Source organism: Chenopodium quinoa, unplaced genomic scaffold (assembly GCF_001683475.1).
Source record: "Chenopodium quinoa cultivar QQ74 unplaced genomic scaffold, ASM168347v1, whole genome shotgun sequence".
NCBI classification, from domain to species: Eukaryota; Viridiplantae; Streptophyta; class Magnoliopsida; order Caryophyllales; family Amaranthaceae; genus Chenopodium; species Chenopodium quinoa.
Genome location: NW_018745286.1, coordinates 5,306,889 through 5,323,208, shown reverse-complemented (window position 1 = coordinate 5,323,208; position 16,320 = coordinate 5,306,889). Strand labels below are relative to the sequence as shown.

Below are 16,320 nucleotides of genomic sequence, written 5' to 3'. Positions count from 1 at the left end.
AACGAATCGAGAATGTGCCGAAGTGTTATATCTATGTATTTGGATTCTTAGCCTTTCCTTGATTAATTCTTGTTTGATTTTATAAAATCTATTTTCATTATCGTTAATTGTAGATATCGTATAGCTTTATTTAATGAAATTTAATGTTCTTTATGACTTTTTTCTGTAAAAAAAAAAAAAAAACAACATCTATATTGAATTAAAAGATAAATTCAATAGGAATCTTATGTGACACGGTAATAGCGAACTAACTGTAAAGATCTAACCATAACATTTAAGTCATTAAGTGTTTTAGTTTTATGAACTAACCGTTGCATTTAAGTCATTAAGTGTTTTAGTTTTATGAACTAACCTTCGCATTTAAGTCATTAAATGTTATAGCTTAAGTTTATTAAATCATTTTACCAAGTGCTGAAATGTTTTGCCTTTTGTTGTGGTCCAAAAATGAGGCATTAAAGCCAATTTTGACCAAATTATTTGAACATTCCACTAGTGACGACAAACATTCATATGGAGATATAGTAAACACGATTCAAAATCAAGAGTGGCATAGACTATTTATAGAATGAAAATCCTAATTTTTGCATACTTGATTTGGAATGAGAGAATTCAAGAAGAACTCACTATAATAATATTAGCAAGTTACTGTAACTATTGTGAGACAGTTGTAAATGATTCCCTACACCAAATGCTTGAAGGTGAAGAATTAAATTGCTTTAGTGCCCTAGCTTTTTTTATTTTTTGTATTCTGATGGCATCATTGTGTATTCAGTGTTGCCTTGCCTGTTGACAATCAACACCTATTGGTAACCTGAATGTTAAGTAGTTATTTTGGTTAGTCAAATCTACACTTACCCTAAAAAATCACTTCTTCATTTATAACCAAAACCCTTTGCCAACATAATTGAATCTACTTACTTCAGAAGTAGGAGTCCAAAAACTTCTTATCAAGGTGAACATGTGTTATATGCCATATCAAATCAAGGAACAACTTATATTTCCAGAAAATTAAAACTACATACTATTCTCAAAAACCCCCGTCATAGCATCAAAATTCTAACAGTAAATTAAACATACAAATCTACATTCGGAGTGAGTGTATGTTCCTCTCATGAATCCTCATCATCATCATTATTTTGTTATTATTATTTTGATAAAAACATTTTAAATAAATCCATTTTGCAATGATATTCCATATCAAAGATTAGCATCTAAAAAAATGGGGGGAAAGTGAGAGAAAAGGATAACACACAAAATGGGCTAAAGAATCAAATTCGAAACTCCATTTACAATACACATATTATTTTGGGCCCCGAGTTTTGTTACCTTTCCTTTCCTTACATTATATAAACACCCTCTCCTCTTTTTCATTCCAATCCATCTCACATACTCCCATTTTCTCTTTCTCTTGCCCTCCTTTTCTCTCTCCTCCCTTCACGATCTCTTTCTTCTTCCTCTCGCTTTACATCAACAATGGTTGATCAACTCAGCGACGATCAGATCTCTGAATTCAAGGAAGCCTTCAGCCTATTCGACAAGGATGGCGATGGTTTGAATTCTTCTTTTATCTTCATTCTTTTTGTTGATTTTGGTTTTCTGATCATTTTGACTCGTTTGATAATTTAATCTGTGATTGGTTTTTGAAATGTTGTTGTTTTCTGCAGATCTTGTTATGGGTTGTTTTGATTTTGATTTTTTTACCCTGATTTTAAATAATTGATAATGTAATTGATTGTGTTTTCGATCTGGTTGATTGTTTGTTTGATTTAGATCTTATACTTGATTTGATTTTGTATGATTAGTTTGGAGAATTTGTGGGATTTGATGGAATTATATATGTAATTGGTTTTGCTTAATCTTACGGGTGTGTTTGATGTTATATATGGAAGCAAATGCAACAGGGTTGATTGGATGAGAATGAAATTCTTGAATTGAATGGTTTTTCTTTGCCATTTTTGTGATTTGTTGAAGCTATTGTGGGATGTTTTTGAAAATGAGTAAAAAATTCGAATTATGAACCCTAAGTTTGCCAAAATTCTTTTAATAGCTGACATATCGATATGTGTTTCGAGGAGCTGAGCTTCTCTGGTAGGATTTTTACCTGTAGATGAGGTAGTCAACCATCGGTTGTTTGGTATGATTGCTTATAATATTTTGTTTATCTCGTTCTGTTGGTGAGGGGGTGGGAAAAAGGCGGTTTTCTGGCCTTTCTATTGGGGAGCAAGAGGGGAGGAATTGGATGTTCGGCCTGTCTGTAGGGGAGTAGGATGGGAGAAATTGGATGTTTGGCCTTTATGTTGGGAAGCGGGAGGGGAGGACTTGATGTTTGGCCTTGGGTTGGGGAGGGGAAGGGGAGGAACTGAGGAAGTGGATGTTCGAATGTCATTATTTCTATCTTTTCTTGGTGTTTTTGACAGATGATATTGTTAGATTGGTTGCTGAATTGCCACCGGATAATTGTTGGAGTTGATCAAATGTACCTCGATGACAATGTCTAAAATCTATGTGAGAACTTGTTTCGTTGTACATTGGTGATGAATTAAGGGGGATAATAAAGGTCAACCAGTCAACCATATGTGTCAACTGTTACCATAAGTAATATTTAGCCCCGAGACTTGGTAGTTTTGCGCATTTAAAGGTCAATATGTCAATAGCTCTGTAGTTCACCCATTCAAGTTTGATTATCTGTCGCTGTTTTATGTTTCAGAATGTCTCAATTCTCAACGGTATAACATATTCAGGCATTCATTTGATTAATTGTGTGCACCTTGAGTAAATGATACATAAGCATTTGGTCCTGTAGTGTGTTGTGAATTTGTGATTGCAACTTATGGCTTTACAAGAACCTGACTTACGTGATTTGAATAGAAAGGCGCTGAACTGTTTCATCTACATCTGAATTATTTCCATGCTCTTTTTGACCACCTACTATACATCTCATATCCTCTTTCATCATATTATTATTTGCCCGTGACAGCTCCCGTGATCTGGTTTTGCTTAGCTTTATTTTCTTTAATGGTTGTTTTTTTCTTTTCCTTTTTGCTTAATGAGTGAATTCCTTGCTTTTACAGATGATGAGGTTTCTTGTTATACATTATTATCCTTGACTTCTGTTCTCTGGTTATTGCATATGTCTAAATTTGTGACGACTTCATTCCATTGATGTAATTAATGTGTATTTTCCTCCAGGTTGTATTACCACCAAGGAACTCGGAACCGTGATGCGTTCACTTGGACAAAACCCAACTGAAGCCGAGCTACAGGACATGATTAATGAAGTAGATGCTGATGGAAATGGAACAATTGACTTCCCAGAGTTCCTCAACCTGATGGCCAAGAAGATGAAGGATACTGACTCAGAGGAGGAGCTGAAAGAAGCTTTCCGAGTTTTTGACAAGGATCAAAACGGTTTCATTTCTGCAGCTGAGCTTCGTCACGTGATGACAAACCTTGGTGAGAAGCTGACCGATGAAGAAGTTGATGAAATGATCCGTGAGGCTGATGTAGATGGTGATGGTCAGATCAACTACGAGGAGTTTGTCAAGGTTATGATGGCCAAGTGAGAATCCACCGAGTCTTACTTTAAAAACCCCCTTGAATTAATTTACAGGACAGGGAAGATAAGCTTGATGAGATTTCCAAAATTCTATCCCCTCTAGGTCAAACTCATAATATGGCACTATTATTATCATTATTATTATTTTTAATAGTCTTTTTTTTTGGTGTTTCATCTCCTTTTTCTTGCTTTTATTGTGTAGGTAAATCTTCTTTGCTATATATGCTTATTTGCCCTGTCCTGGGTTCTACAAGTTTTGGGGTTAATAGTGTTTTTCTTATCTTATTATTTAAGGTTTTTTCATCTTTGGTACTATGAACCTAGAACAATTGGATTCAAATTTATTGGCTTTTGGTTGACTAAATTTTGCTTATAATTTCAAAATCAAGATTTTTTATTTTAATTATTATTTTTTTTTTTTTTTTTTTTTTTTTTTTTCCCTTATAAGTGTTTGATTTTGGTTTCCCAACATCTCTAGACAAAGAAACCAATTATTTAGATTTTTGATGTGCAAATTATGTGATTAAAGCTGTCATTCAGTTTAATTAAGTATAATCTAACAAATTTTAATACTAATAGCATATGGGGCACATGTGTGCTTGCAGAAAAGTCTGTGCAGATGCTAAATCTTTGTGCATATCATTAGATTCATAAAAATCACCATTAAATAATTACAGCTTCTTAAATTTGTAACACTAGACCAAAATGGCATCAATCTTAGGATATATGATACCGAACAACAAATGCAAAGACCGACTCTTTTTTCTTCTAAAGTCTAACAGAGTAAAGTTTGCGCATCTTCGAAATGGTTAGCTATCACACTGTCTCTAGGTAGCTAATGTGTACGCGAGACGAGATTTACAAATTGGTCCAAATGAGGGATTTGATGATCACGTGTCCAAGACTTTTAGTCTTAACCACTAGGTCAAGGCTTCATTGGTGTAATTGTTAGAGGGTTTATACCTTTTTCTTGATAAGGATTAATTGTTTTTTTTTTTTTTTTTTTTTTTTTTTTTTTTTTTTTTTTTTACCCTTACAATATTTGACCATGACATTAAAGGTTTCAAAGTTAATCATTAAATAACTACATCTTGCCTTTGGTCATGATAAGTTGTGAAACTACTTTACTTTCTCCAACAATTTATTTATTTTTTTAATTTTTTTTTAAAAACAGCTTATTTTGCCATGTTAGTTATCTAATGGTTTTTTTTTAAAAAGTTTCTTTAGATATGCTATATTCTTCACCAACTACCTAAAAGAACATCAACTTGCGCAATGATGCCATCTATGATTGATAGTTGTTGATAGATAGTAATAATCTTCCTATTCTTCCTTTGAGGCTTTGATTTTATTTTTATGTTTTCTTTTATTATGGCCTCTAAGCTTAAGGTAAAGGACTCGGAATATAATGATTTTAGAAGTATCTCCCTTTTTAGTTCTTTTTATATGATATGATTTTTGAAAATTCCTCAAAATTTTCCTCACAACAATATGGTGGTAGTATATATAATCTTCAAAATAATTTTATTAGAGTAATTTTAACAAGTGATTAACACAATGTCACATCTCTTTCTTTCTCCTCCCTTCTCCCTCTTTCGGTCTAATTATTACTGTCGTACCCTTCACTTTTCTCTCTTCTTCGATCCTATCTCCTCCACTTCCTATGTCTACCCCACTTGTCCCTTCACTCAATTTTTGTAGATGTCAATTAACTTAGTTGAGAAAACCCGTAGAAGACTGTAAAAGAAGCTGAAACTTTAGTTGCTTTTCTCTTTATTTCTTCTCTTTATGCATGATTAACCCCATTGGAAAAATTGCCACATTTCTGTGTCCTCTATCATCATGAATATGGGTCAATCTTGTGGCAAACGTCGAGTGAGAACGGAGAAATAATTCTACTAGTGGCTACCCTAGTATATAGATTATAATACAATTAGAGTTTGATCTGATTCATGGCATACACTCTTGCTTAATCAATACAGGAAAAGAAAGATGAGAGCTCAACAGCCACCAAAGCTGCCAAGGATATCGCGTAGCTGGAGGAATTGTTGTAAATCATGGTGTTGTTCCAAAAGAAAGTGCGTTTCCATATCTCATTCTAGTTTTAATCTTGCATTGTCATTTTCACTACAACAGTCTTTAAATAATAGGTCACACTTTTATTTTGATCTTATTTTCCCAAGCTTTTCACAAAGTTGAACACTTACAAAATTTAATTTATGAAAAAAAATAATAATAAACAAAAAAAGAAGAGATTTTAAGGGTTAGTTTTTACTCATTCCTTTAAAAATTTCATAAGATGTATTCTATCACTCCGTATTATAAAGCAAAGGAATTGCATTACGCGTTTAAGGTGAAATCATATGAATTGAAGGTACATAGCTTCATTAGTTACGATTACATGTCTGTGTATCACATTAATTTTGATAATTAGGCAACAGATTCTGATTTTTATCTTTCTCGTTTGATTTCTTTTTTCCCTCTCAATCAGAACTTGTTTAAACAATAAAATATACGAAGTAATTTCAATTTAAAATAGCTCGTATGTTGTACGCATTATTCAAGTTTCGACAAAGTAGAGGGCGTTTCTCACAAATTAGATGTCACCTACAGATAAGAGGTCGAAGAATGAGTTAGAAGACTCGGAGTACAGATTCAACTTGACGAACAGCTGCTGCAGCAATTTGTGACCAAAAGCTAGCAATAGCACACTTCCTCCTGCTAGAACTTACCAGCAAGATCAACAGTTCAACACTGATTACTGAATCTGCACTTCTGGTGTTGCTGTACTGTACTAAATAGCTAAATCTAATTTAATCGATTGGTTATATTTTTATTTTATTGGGGCGTCAAACTTTGACCTTCATTGTAGACTAAAATTGATTTCATAGCAGCAATTCGTCACTCGTACAAAATTGCCAAAATCAAACCAAAATCGGGCTAAACCTAACCTAAAGCATAGTAAGAGCAGATAAGGTATATGCCCCGTTCAGTATAACTCATTTTGACTTAAGACAAAATAAGTTCAGATAATATAGGTTCAGACATTAAAAAAAAAAAAAAGCCGAATAGAACAGCCTCAGCCTATATACTGAAACAAATATATCCCCAAGTCACTTATCCATTGAGCTGATCAAGCTCGTCTAACCTAAACTAGATGACATTAACAGATAGAATATTAGTAATTGACATCACAATAAATGGGTCCAGGGTAATGAGGAGGAAGGGGGTTAAAAAATTTCGACGATCTACTTTTTTTTTTTTAAAAAAAAGAAGGAGATTCGATTTACTCGAGAAACCTATGAAACTTATTGACTCAGTTGCATAAAACACTGGTTGCTCGCTACTTTGTCTTTCCGCAAGGAAAGAGAACAAAAGACTAAGGTTGAGATTTGTATGGGTTCAACTATTAACAGTTTAACTTTCACACGTTCATTTACTTACATGGTGATGGGTATATTGACTACACCCATCCAAAGAGAAAAACGAGGGGGAGAGGGAAAAGCCAGAAAAAGAAACAGATATGATAGGGATCCAACAAACAGAATTTTAAAAAAACAGGAAAAACAATTGGCCATCTTTACCTTCTTACTGGCTTATATAGGAGAACAGTAACATATTTTGACTGAAACCTATGGGTCAGACCAAGCGCAACCATAGACTGAGAAGCAGCCCAACCTTTTTCTATAAAAAGGTGGTTCAACACGACATGCTGGGGCCTCAAAAAGGGTGCTTCATCTGAACTTTCAACACCAAGGACTGTTAGCTGTAGCTGCGGTGGTACTATCATTGGCTCCTTTGCAAAATCATCTTCTCCTGGAAATTCACGATTGTAACTTGACTCTGGTGATGCTGGTGCCTCAAATTCAGCTACACTGTCTAGATTTTCCGGTACATAATCCTGCAAATGAACATCAACATAAAAATTAAGACCATTTAAAATCTGAACAATCCACAATAATATTTCCATGTTAGCATTCTAATTACTTAATGAATACTGAAGTTAATATTAAAAAAATTCTACTTAGAGTACGTTTTTCTCCAAAAGTATAACCTTACCCTTTTAGAAGAATGATAAATTATAAAAACACTTGGAGATGGAATGTATTTCAAAAGTCTTTGGCATGAGGTCTAGCCAAGAAATTATGCCAAAATTCATGACTTAACCATCAGTTTACTGTGCACTAAACACGCCATTAGTAAAAGACATTTACCCATAAAAGAGACTACCAAACGGGCCAAAAGGAGAGACTATATACCCATAAAAGATATTACATCCAATATTTTCATATGTGTTGTAATTAACAATGGTCCACCATAAGAAGGCACTAAAGACATTTATGATTTGGGAGAAACAAAACATTAAAATAGGGTTGCTATCTCTCCAACTTTCCCCAGCCCCCCTTCCCCCCCTCACATAAAGATGTAACATATACAATACTGAGAGTACTTGTCTTCCAAACAGAGTAAAGTCTTAGGCTTTGTTCTCTTCATCTGAATTTCTCTAATCTGAATTTCCTAAAGTCTAGTCAGGTCTAGTCTGATCTATTAGTCTGATTTCGCTGAACCTTGGCCTTATCTATACATTAATATATAAGATAAACATTATCAATAGGAGTCTTGTTAGATTCTTCTTAATACATAATTTTCATAATTTTTAGAAATATAAAGTGAAGATATATTTGCAATGGTCTGGTGCACTTTAAGTAAGAATAACTGAACAAGTTCTTGAAATAAGATGAAGAAAGCAAAGCCAACAGCTTCCCGAATGTGAAGATTTAGGTGACAAAGATGAAACATAATGAGGCGCCTAGAATTGGTTGCACGTCTAGATCAGAGGTGGAAGAAAGGACCATAAAGATTATGGAGAAGAAAGGAAATGGTATGGGAAATTTAGGGGATGTGGAATGGGAAAGGAGAGAAGGTAGGGGAGCTTTGGAAGGGGGGAGGGGGATTGAAAACAAGGGGGAAAGGGAAGAAGGAAGAAATTTCGTAGGTATACAGGTTAGTGCCAAAGGGAAAAGGGAGGATGTGAATTCATCATATCGCCAGCAGCAGCTAAGCGTAGAGTGCTCAAGGTTTCATTTATAAGCTCCAGTTTCTAATGAGAATCCTATCAGACCCCTTTACATCTTGACTGGTTTCAAGCCAATCTTACAACATGGTAATTTGAAATTTGAGTATATTGATGGACAAAAGGAGCACACCAATATGTGGAATCTCTTTAGTGGATTTTCTTTTATTCATTTTCTCATGGTTGGCAAGATATCTATAATCTATCTTCACTAGATGAGATTCTAACTGCTCTGACAGAAGCAGCTGATGACTATTGTTTTTTTAAGAAAAAGGTCCAGCACAACTGTCGTCAACTTTACGCATCCTCAACATTCCTGGGCACAGAAGCATCTGGAAAAAAAATATTTACTCCAAAACTAAAATTATAATCAGAACCTAATTATCTTATTTGCACATAGGGCCATAAGCTCTTTGTTCGGAAAAAATTCCTTCACTATTCTACTTGTTAATAGAATCAAACATGATGGTGGAGGCGATGCATAGTGCTCACTATGCATCCGTTGAACATCAAGCCTAAAAACAAATTACATGAAGACTAACTCCAATTATTGGCGTTGAACATCAAGCCTAAATTATTGGCGTTGAACATCAAGCCTAAAAACAAAGAACATGAAGCCTAAGAGCTATAATTAAGATGATATTATGTTGGAGTTATGTTCATTGGTGGAGTATATGTTGTTCTTTTCTTTTATTTATTTAATTTTTTTTTTTTTTTTTGAGTCATATATGTTCTTTTATTTTAGCCTTCATGTTCTTTGGATTTAAGCTTGATGTTCATCTAATGCACAGTGGGCACTGTGCATATGCCTCCACCATCCAATTATTGGCGTGTTCAGATCAATGTTTACATATCAGTGCCATCCAGAGAAAATTTCCAAATTCAAAGCCATACTTACATGAACATTAAGGACATTACAAACATGTCCCATCTCAGTAGAAACATGGGGCAGATCTGGTGAATATTGTGCCTCACCATCAACAATAAATTTGTAATGATAAATGCCGGATGGTAGAACTAAAAGAACAGCATGATCCTTGCCTGATCTTCGCAGAATCTTCCTGCAGAAAGCATAATTAAATCACATTAAACCATCTTTAAGCATAGCCACTATAATGATTACCTTGATATCCAGTTGTCCCACGATCCTTCCACGGCAACATTATTGCCACCAAGACTCCAAGTGATCACCGCAGGAATTCCTTTCTCAGGAGGCTGATCAACAGCTCCAAGCCTCTCTGTCCTCATATCATTATGAAATATAGCGCCATCATCCCTTTGCAAAGGAGCCACAGGAAGCTGCAAAACATTATTGTGACATTAGGATTTGCAGTTACGACATATGTTCAAGCAATCATTTGATAAGCAGCCTAATCTGATAAATACAAATATTAATAGCCACACACTGAAGATTGTGGATTGTTACTGTAGTAGGTCACCATAAGTCATCAATTGTGGAAATAACTCCATATATCATCTGAAACAATGGTCCTCTAATGTGAAATACTTTCAAGATATAGCATATCATCATAACATTGATGGCAGAAGTCATTTGCTTTATTCAAATTACTACTCTATGATAGATTAATAATTAAAAGGGACCACCAAAAGCAGAAATTCATGAGAAGGGAATTTCTTGTACAGTTGTACATCTTAAGTCATCCACAACCAGCATACAAATTTAACATTCATAACAAGAATAAGGTTTACTACATGCTTTGCATGAAGCGTGGTACTGTTGCTGCTATTCATTGCACTACATTCATGGGCTGTGCTCAGGTGAGCTGACAATGAATGCAATGCAGCTCAGTTAAATACACAGTTCAAACACATCAACATTCAAAAAAAGGATCATATATACAGCAATTCTATAAGTGTCCTATTCTTGGACTAATTTTTAAAAAAGTTAGTCGGTTTTACTTTAAAGAAAAATAAAGAGGGGTTTGTGGTCCAATATTTACCATTATATGGTGGGATTTCTATAAAAGCAGTAGCTCCTAAACTCTTAAGTGTGTTGCGTGTTATAGGTTTATTCAACGTTTATGTTTCCAAAATTGAAAATATTGTAGATTAATTCTTTCATAAAATTCTCCATCTCAATTCAACCACTTGAGAAATGAGATAAGGGCAGTTTGTGAACAAACGTATTAAATCACAGTTCTTGAGAGGTAGGGCGTAATTGGTAACAGTTGTACCTCTGACTTTATAAAAATTTTAAGATTTTAATCAAAGTAGATAAGCTCCAGCCCCACCTTGTCCTACCTCTGACTTGGTAGCTTTATCTAAATGCTTTAATTATCTAAATGCAGATTAAGTTTAATTCCTGCTAATAAGGTTAGCTTGTTAGCATTAGCTAAATGATTTGTTATTAATCCAATGCAGATTGGATTAGTAATATGCTTAGTTTTGCTAGTGCTGCTACCTGTTCTGCATCAACTCTCAACTTGCAAGGGATTGGATGCTACTTAGGAATGTAGGATGCATCGTTTCCAAGTAAAGGATTTTCAGTCGATTATCCCATAGATAGCCATATTAACATGGTCTCAAAATTTATCAAAAACTCTATGTAACTACATTGGCTGGCATAGTCTGTTATTAAAGCCACAAAGCATTTTGATACTGCTAAAATTCACTTTATAGGAAAGAATTAAATTCACAAACAAGGTACTAGAAAGGATAATTTCAAGTTTAATACAAACAGTGTTTTCACAAACACTTCAATTTCAGAGACACAGTGGAAAACTTTTGCTAATCAACAATGAAATGGCTGCAAACCACAATATGACATATCCATGCAGTGCCACTTACACGATAAATTACTGTAATTGCAAATCTTAACAAACTCTATGAACATGATAGGTGATATTCAAAGACAAAACAAAAGTTTCTTCTCAAGCTTAAAAATACCAGCTTAGACGTGCTCTTCTATGCTCACAAGTCTCCTTCTACCCAACTAGCTAAAAATAAAAAAAAAATAAAAAATAAAAGAATAATATTCTTTGTTTTTAAATTCCAGCCCCTCTGACCCTAAATTATACTTTCTCCACCGCATTTTACTCTGGGCTATTTTCTATATAATAGAGTTAAAAATGCCATAACTACAATTCATCTTTGAATGTTTACCATTTTATCCTACTATGTAGAAATGTAGAATCCTTCAGAAACTCATATCACAAAGGATAATCTAGGAAACTTCAATAATTTTAGATTGTGACCTATTATATTGGAACAAACTAGAATACATATATGGCCTATTATTAAGGCACAGAGCCACGGAGAGAGTGACGCAGTTATCTAATAGCTCACTAAACTGTCAATGCAAAGTGAACCACAACCAATAGTGCAAAACACATGTAAAAATTCAAATAACCAAAATCAATAGCATACTAAATCCCGTGGGAAGCTTTTGTAACACAACAGGAAAGGAGTCGTAGGAGTGTAGGATTATCAAGTAGCCCACTGCCAAAGAGAAACAAGATGGCTTGCTCTCTTTATATTTAACATTGTAGATTCAAGATATGTAGGTTGCCTTTGTCTGAGTAATAATGTGTTAAAAAATTTCAGAAACACTTAAGTTTGGAGGTCAATCACAGTATCAAGCTATGACAGCTACAATAATACTTCGTAGTAATAGCACAAATATAATCACAATACTGTGTATAAAGATCAAAATAATAATTTCAGACTTTATTGCAAAATATTGTCCTCGTTAACAATTCAGAAGCAATCATTATCACTCTTGCAAGGGACCATAATCATAACAGCAGCTCCAAAAGGTGAGACTATTTACACTTAATGGATGAATAGAATGCCCAGGCTTAGTAGTATATGAATAAGGAAATACAATGATCATATCATACAGATACATCTTTATATAGTGCTGTAATCAAAATAAACGATGCCTTACTATACGATGGTTTAAATTTTATAACTTACATTACAAACTCAAAAAACACAACAAATCCAATAGATTACATAAAAGATATTCGCAAAAAAATGAGCATGAGCCAATGCACTAAGAGCATGTTTGGTATAATGTATTTAGAATTAACCGTTTCGTCAACTATTGCATGGTATGAGTGGTGGGGTTATAGACTCCATTTTCTAAGGATAAACATTTCCGCTCACTTATAACCTTTCTCAACCCTACAGTAACAAATACAAGGGATTAATTTCCTTAATTATACCAAACAGCTATTTATGATTTATGATAACAATTAACACCACCCTTTCCCCTTCTTATTTGTTTCAATTACATTTTACTTCCTAGATTCATACCAAACATGCACTAAAATAATGGCCTTTGTTTCCCTCACAGACAAGGAAAAAAGACCGCCTCTATTTTTTTTCCTTCTGCGAGCACAAATGACAAGAAGTTCATCAATTTCTACAGACATTGGGGATCAAAGATTACCCTAGGGCAATAATGAATAAGGAAAATGGGATGTACATTATAACAACGAGGTTGTGTGACTTGTGTCTAACTAACCCTTAATCCGAAAAGAATCCTCATTGGCTACTTTGCAATAAACAAGAAGCAATGTTTAAATTGTAATTTGTTTAGATACACTAGGAAACATGGTGTTGAACATTGGAAGATAATAGGAAAAATCATGGTTACCTAAAAAGAACCACATACTTGGTCTGCGCTACGATTTACTTCCAATAATGCTTGAGAGACACAGTAGCACTAGCTGGATAATTAGTTGGTTGAGAATAAATTCACATTAATCTAGAGCCATCGTAATCTAAATGCCAAAGAATACTAAAAGCAATCTGCTTTTTTGAGAACAGAGCACTTGTGGAACACTCACTTTATTAAGGAGGATTCCAAATCTTAGAATTCATCTCATCTTTGGCCATTTAAGCATGGATTAGAGCGCCTTCATCACGTATAGTTATACATCAAACATTGAGGTAAAATGCTAAAACGACAATATTAATTTAGTGAACTGACACTAGCAAAAAAACCACACTAATAACAGGTTTCAGGAAGGATGTCAACTAGATCACTTTACTAAGATCTTCCTACCCAAAACCTCCATTCAAAAACGCCGTCTACATCATCGTCTTTTGTAGCTAATCATGAGCCAATAATAATAACTTCAAATTTTAAGTCATCATCATGTTCAAAACACTTATTCCCTCCATCCGACCAGAATTATTTCTCATAAGTCAATACCTTAATTTGAACTAGTAACGTGATAATTAAATCCCGACTTTAATAAATAAACATTAACAAGGAAAACAGAATAAAATCAAAAGCAAAAGCCATCACCGTCAGATGATAACCATTAACTCTCATATACCAATATTGAACTAGTAACGCGACAACTAAATCCCGAACAAAAACAAGTTCAATCAAAAACAGATAAAAATAAACATTTCAAACAAAATAAAATCAATGGTAAAAGCGATCCAACCTGAGGAGTAAACAAAAGAGGCGAAACCGAACGACGAGGACTTTCAGGGGGTGTATTACCACCCATTGAATCTGAAGAAGTAATTCGACCAACTGTAATTGGGTTCGTGTTCGTAGTAAGATAATCATGTACATTGCCAATATTAATATTACCTCCACCTTCTTCTTCTCTTCCATTTGCATTACCCATTTCTTGTTGATTGAAATTAACCCAGAAATTAACAATCAAATCAATCAAATCCCAGAAATTTGATTCAATAAATTAAGAGATCTGTGAATAAGATCAGATTGAACTATGACTAAAATGGTATGTTCATATATTTCAATATAAATGGGTGATAATTTTTGGATAGAATTGTTTGAAAAAAGGAGGAGAGAGAAATGGAGATGTGAAAGGAGGAGAGAGAAAGGGAAGAAGGGTGGTGAGATGCGGCGATTTACAGACAATGACGTGCCGGCGGGGAAGACGGTGGTTGGTATAATTTTATTTTATTTTTTAAATTTAGTTTAATTTAATTTTTACAAGATTTGAAAAAAGTTAAGAGGATATGTACGAGATGACATGGTCAACTGTACACAAAAGATTGCCTAAAAAAAAAACTATAGCCAAAAGATAAAATAAAATTGACTTAAAATTTTTATTTTTTTAATTATTTTGTGGAAATTTGACAGAAACATCCTTTTAAATGGTCGAATTTATGATAAAGGTCCTTATATAAAAAAAAATTGATAAATAAAGTGTTTTTATTCCATTTTGTTAATACTTAACAAGACCACTCTCAATGGTGAGCAAAAAAAATGCCCACCTACTATCTTTCTACCCACTTTCTCTCTCAACAAATCTGTTTTGCCCATGGGCAAGTTTTTTTCACAATTTCTCTTCCAATGATGAGCAAAATAAATGCTTGCCCACTACTCTCTCTCTCTTACTTTTTCAATACCCCACCATTACTTTCTCTCTCCTACACAACACTTCTTTATTTATTAATTTTATTTATATTTTAACAATATTACTCCAAATAAATAAAAACTAGTCTAAATTTGTGTAACTTAATTTTTTTTTATTTGTGTCGTTTTTATCGTTAAAATAAAGAATATGGAGGATTTATGGTATTTCTGAAATTATACCAAAATATACTAAAATGCATGTCTATTTATAGAGAATTAAATTTTATGACCGTTGGTAATTTTAATTTTTTTTTAATAAATATTTATTTCAGAATTTGCATTACAAAAAATATAACCATTGCAAATTGTGGGGCCCACTAGAGCACTATTCATCTTAAAAAATGCTCAAGTTTTGGGCATTTTCAGAAATGCTCATGAGCATTTTTTGGCATCATTTGCTCACCATTGTAATGCACGAGCAAATTTTATGCCCACCCAAAATGTCCATGAGCAAATTTTTAGCTCACCATTAGTAGTGCTCTAAGGTCTTTTGACTGGAGTCTAGTAATTGATTTATTTTTCTAGACAAAATAGTCACGTGTTTTAAAATTCCTTATATAGTTTTTGTTTTTAGTGTTATAATAAAACTAAACAAGGTATAAATATCAATGCAATAATGTTCGGCTTATCAACGGTTGTATAACTTTTTTTTTTTGGAGCATGTAATTGAGTGAGACATGGGTTGTTAATAATAAAATTGAGGGAAAAAAGTTTTATTTTTATCATACGTTTTTAAGAATTTGTTATCTACACCCGGATGCACCGTACACCCAATTAACCCAAGATCAGTTTTTGCTCTTCATTTAATGATTAAATGAAAAACAATCATCAAAATGAGAACAAAATATTTATGGGTATACGGACGTACGGTACACCTGAGTGTATTTAACAATCTCTCTACGCTTTTCCTTATATTAAATAAAATGAAATTGAAATAAAGAGAACTGATTGAACATTATTGAATAATATAGTCATGTGATCTTGTTACATTCATCTCAATATTTGAACTTGGATAACTTTTATCGGAACTTGTTTTTCCTCAACTTATCTAAACTAATCTAAATTTATGAAATTTAAAATAAGTGAAAATAAGGTAAATCGAACATCGCCTTAATGATGTGTTAACAAAAATAAAAACATGTTACTTAAAACTGTCTCTTTACACTACTAGGAGTACCTTCTCTCGTAGAAATTTTCCTTTTATACACTTGTTGATTATTATGCGAGCATACTAGAAGACAGCCGACCATACTGGCTGATACCTCGCATAGGTTAACTTTATTGTTCGAGTTAGTAATAAGGCCCTCTTGAAAGAAGTGG

General features: G+C 33.5%; 2 protein-coding genes across 3 annotated transcripts; one reads left to right on the top strand and one right to left on the bottom strand.

Moving 5' to 3' along the window:
* Window positions 1-1,364: 1,364 nt before the first annotated feature.
* LOC110711868 (calmodulin-7-like) lies at window positions 1,365-3,920 on the top strand. The gene is made up of 2 exons (XM_021890312.1): window positions 1,365-1,549; window positions 3,190-3,920. The coding sequence occupies exons 1-2, from the start codon at window positions 1,474-1,476 to the stop codon at window positions 3,561-3,563; spliced, it is 450 nt and encodes a 149-aa protein (XP_021746004.1). The 5' UTR covers window positions 1,365-1,473; the 3' UTR covers window positions 3,564-3,920.
* Window positions 3,921-6,858: 2,938 nt separating this feature from the next.
* Window positions 6,859-14,863, bottom strand: LOC110711867 (SNF1-related protein kinase regulatory subunit beta-1-like). Of its 2 annotated transcripts, XM_021890311.1 has the most exons (5): window positions 14,206-14,862; window positions 14,054-14,124; window positions 9,754-9,929; window positions 9,529-9,691; window positions 6,859-7,457 (listed from the first exon to the last, which is right to left on the bottom strand). In XM_021890311.1, the coding sequence occupies exons 1-5, from the start codon at window positions 14,240-14,242 to the stop codon at window positions 7,137-7,139; spliced, it is 768 nt and encodes a 255-aa protein (XP_021746003.1). In that variant the 5' UTR covers window positions 14,243-14,862; the 3' UTR covers window positions 6,859-7,136. The 2 variants fall into 2 exon arrangements, with proteins under 2 accessions (XP_021746003.1, XP_021746002.1); XM_021890310.1 differs by having other exon boundaries at window positions 14,054-14,863.
* Window positions 14,864-16,320: the final 1,457 nt, after the last annotated feature.

Bases quoted from the DNA above. Each gene is read 5' to 3' on its own strand.
- LOC110711868 (XM_021890312.1), top strand. From the start codon at position 1,474: ATGGTTGATCAACTCAGCGACGATCAGATCTCTGAATTCAAGGAAGCC. The intron at 1,550-3,189 runs GTTTGAATTCTT...ATTTTCCTCCAG, and splicing joins ATTCGACAAGGATGGCGATG to GTTGTATTACCACCAAGGAA.
- LOC110711867 (XM_021890310.1), bottom strand. From the start codon at position 14,242: ATGGGTAATGCAAATGGAAGAGAAGAAGAAGGTGGAGGTAATATTAAT. The intron at 9,930-14,053 runs GTTGGATCGCTT...AATGTTTTGCAG, and splicing joins CTCTTTTGTTTACTCCTCAG to CTTCCTGTGGCTCCTTTGCA. The intron at 9,692-9,753 runs GTAATCATTATA...TGCTTTCTGCAG, and splicing joins TGGGACAACTGGATATCAAG to GAAGATTCTGCGAAGATCAG.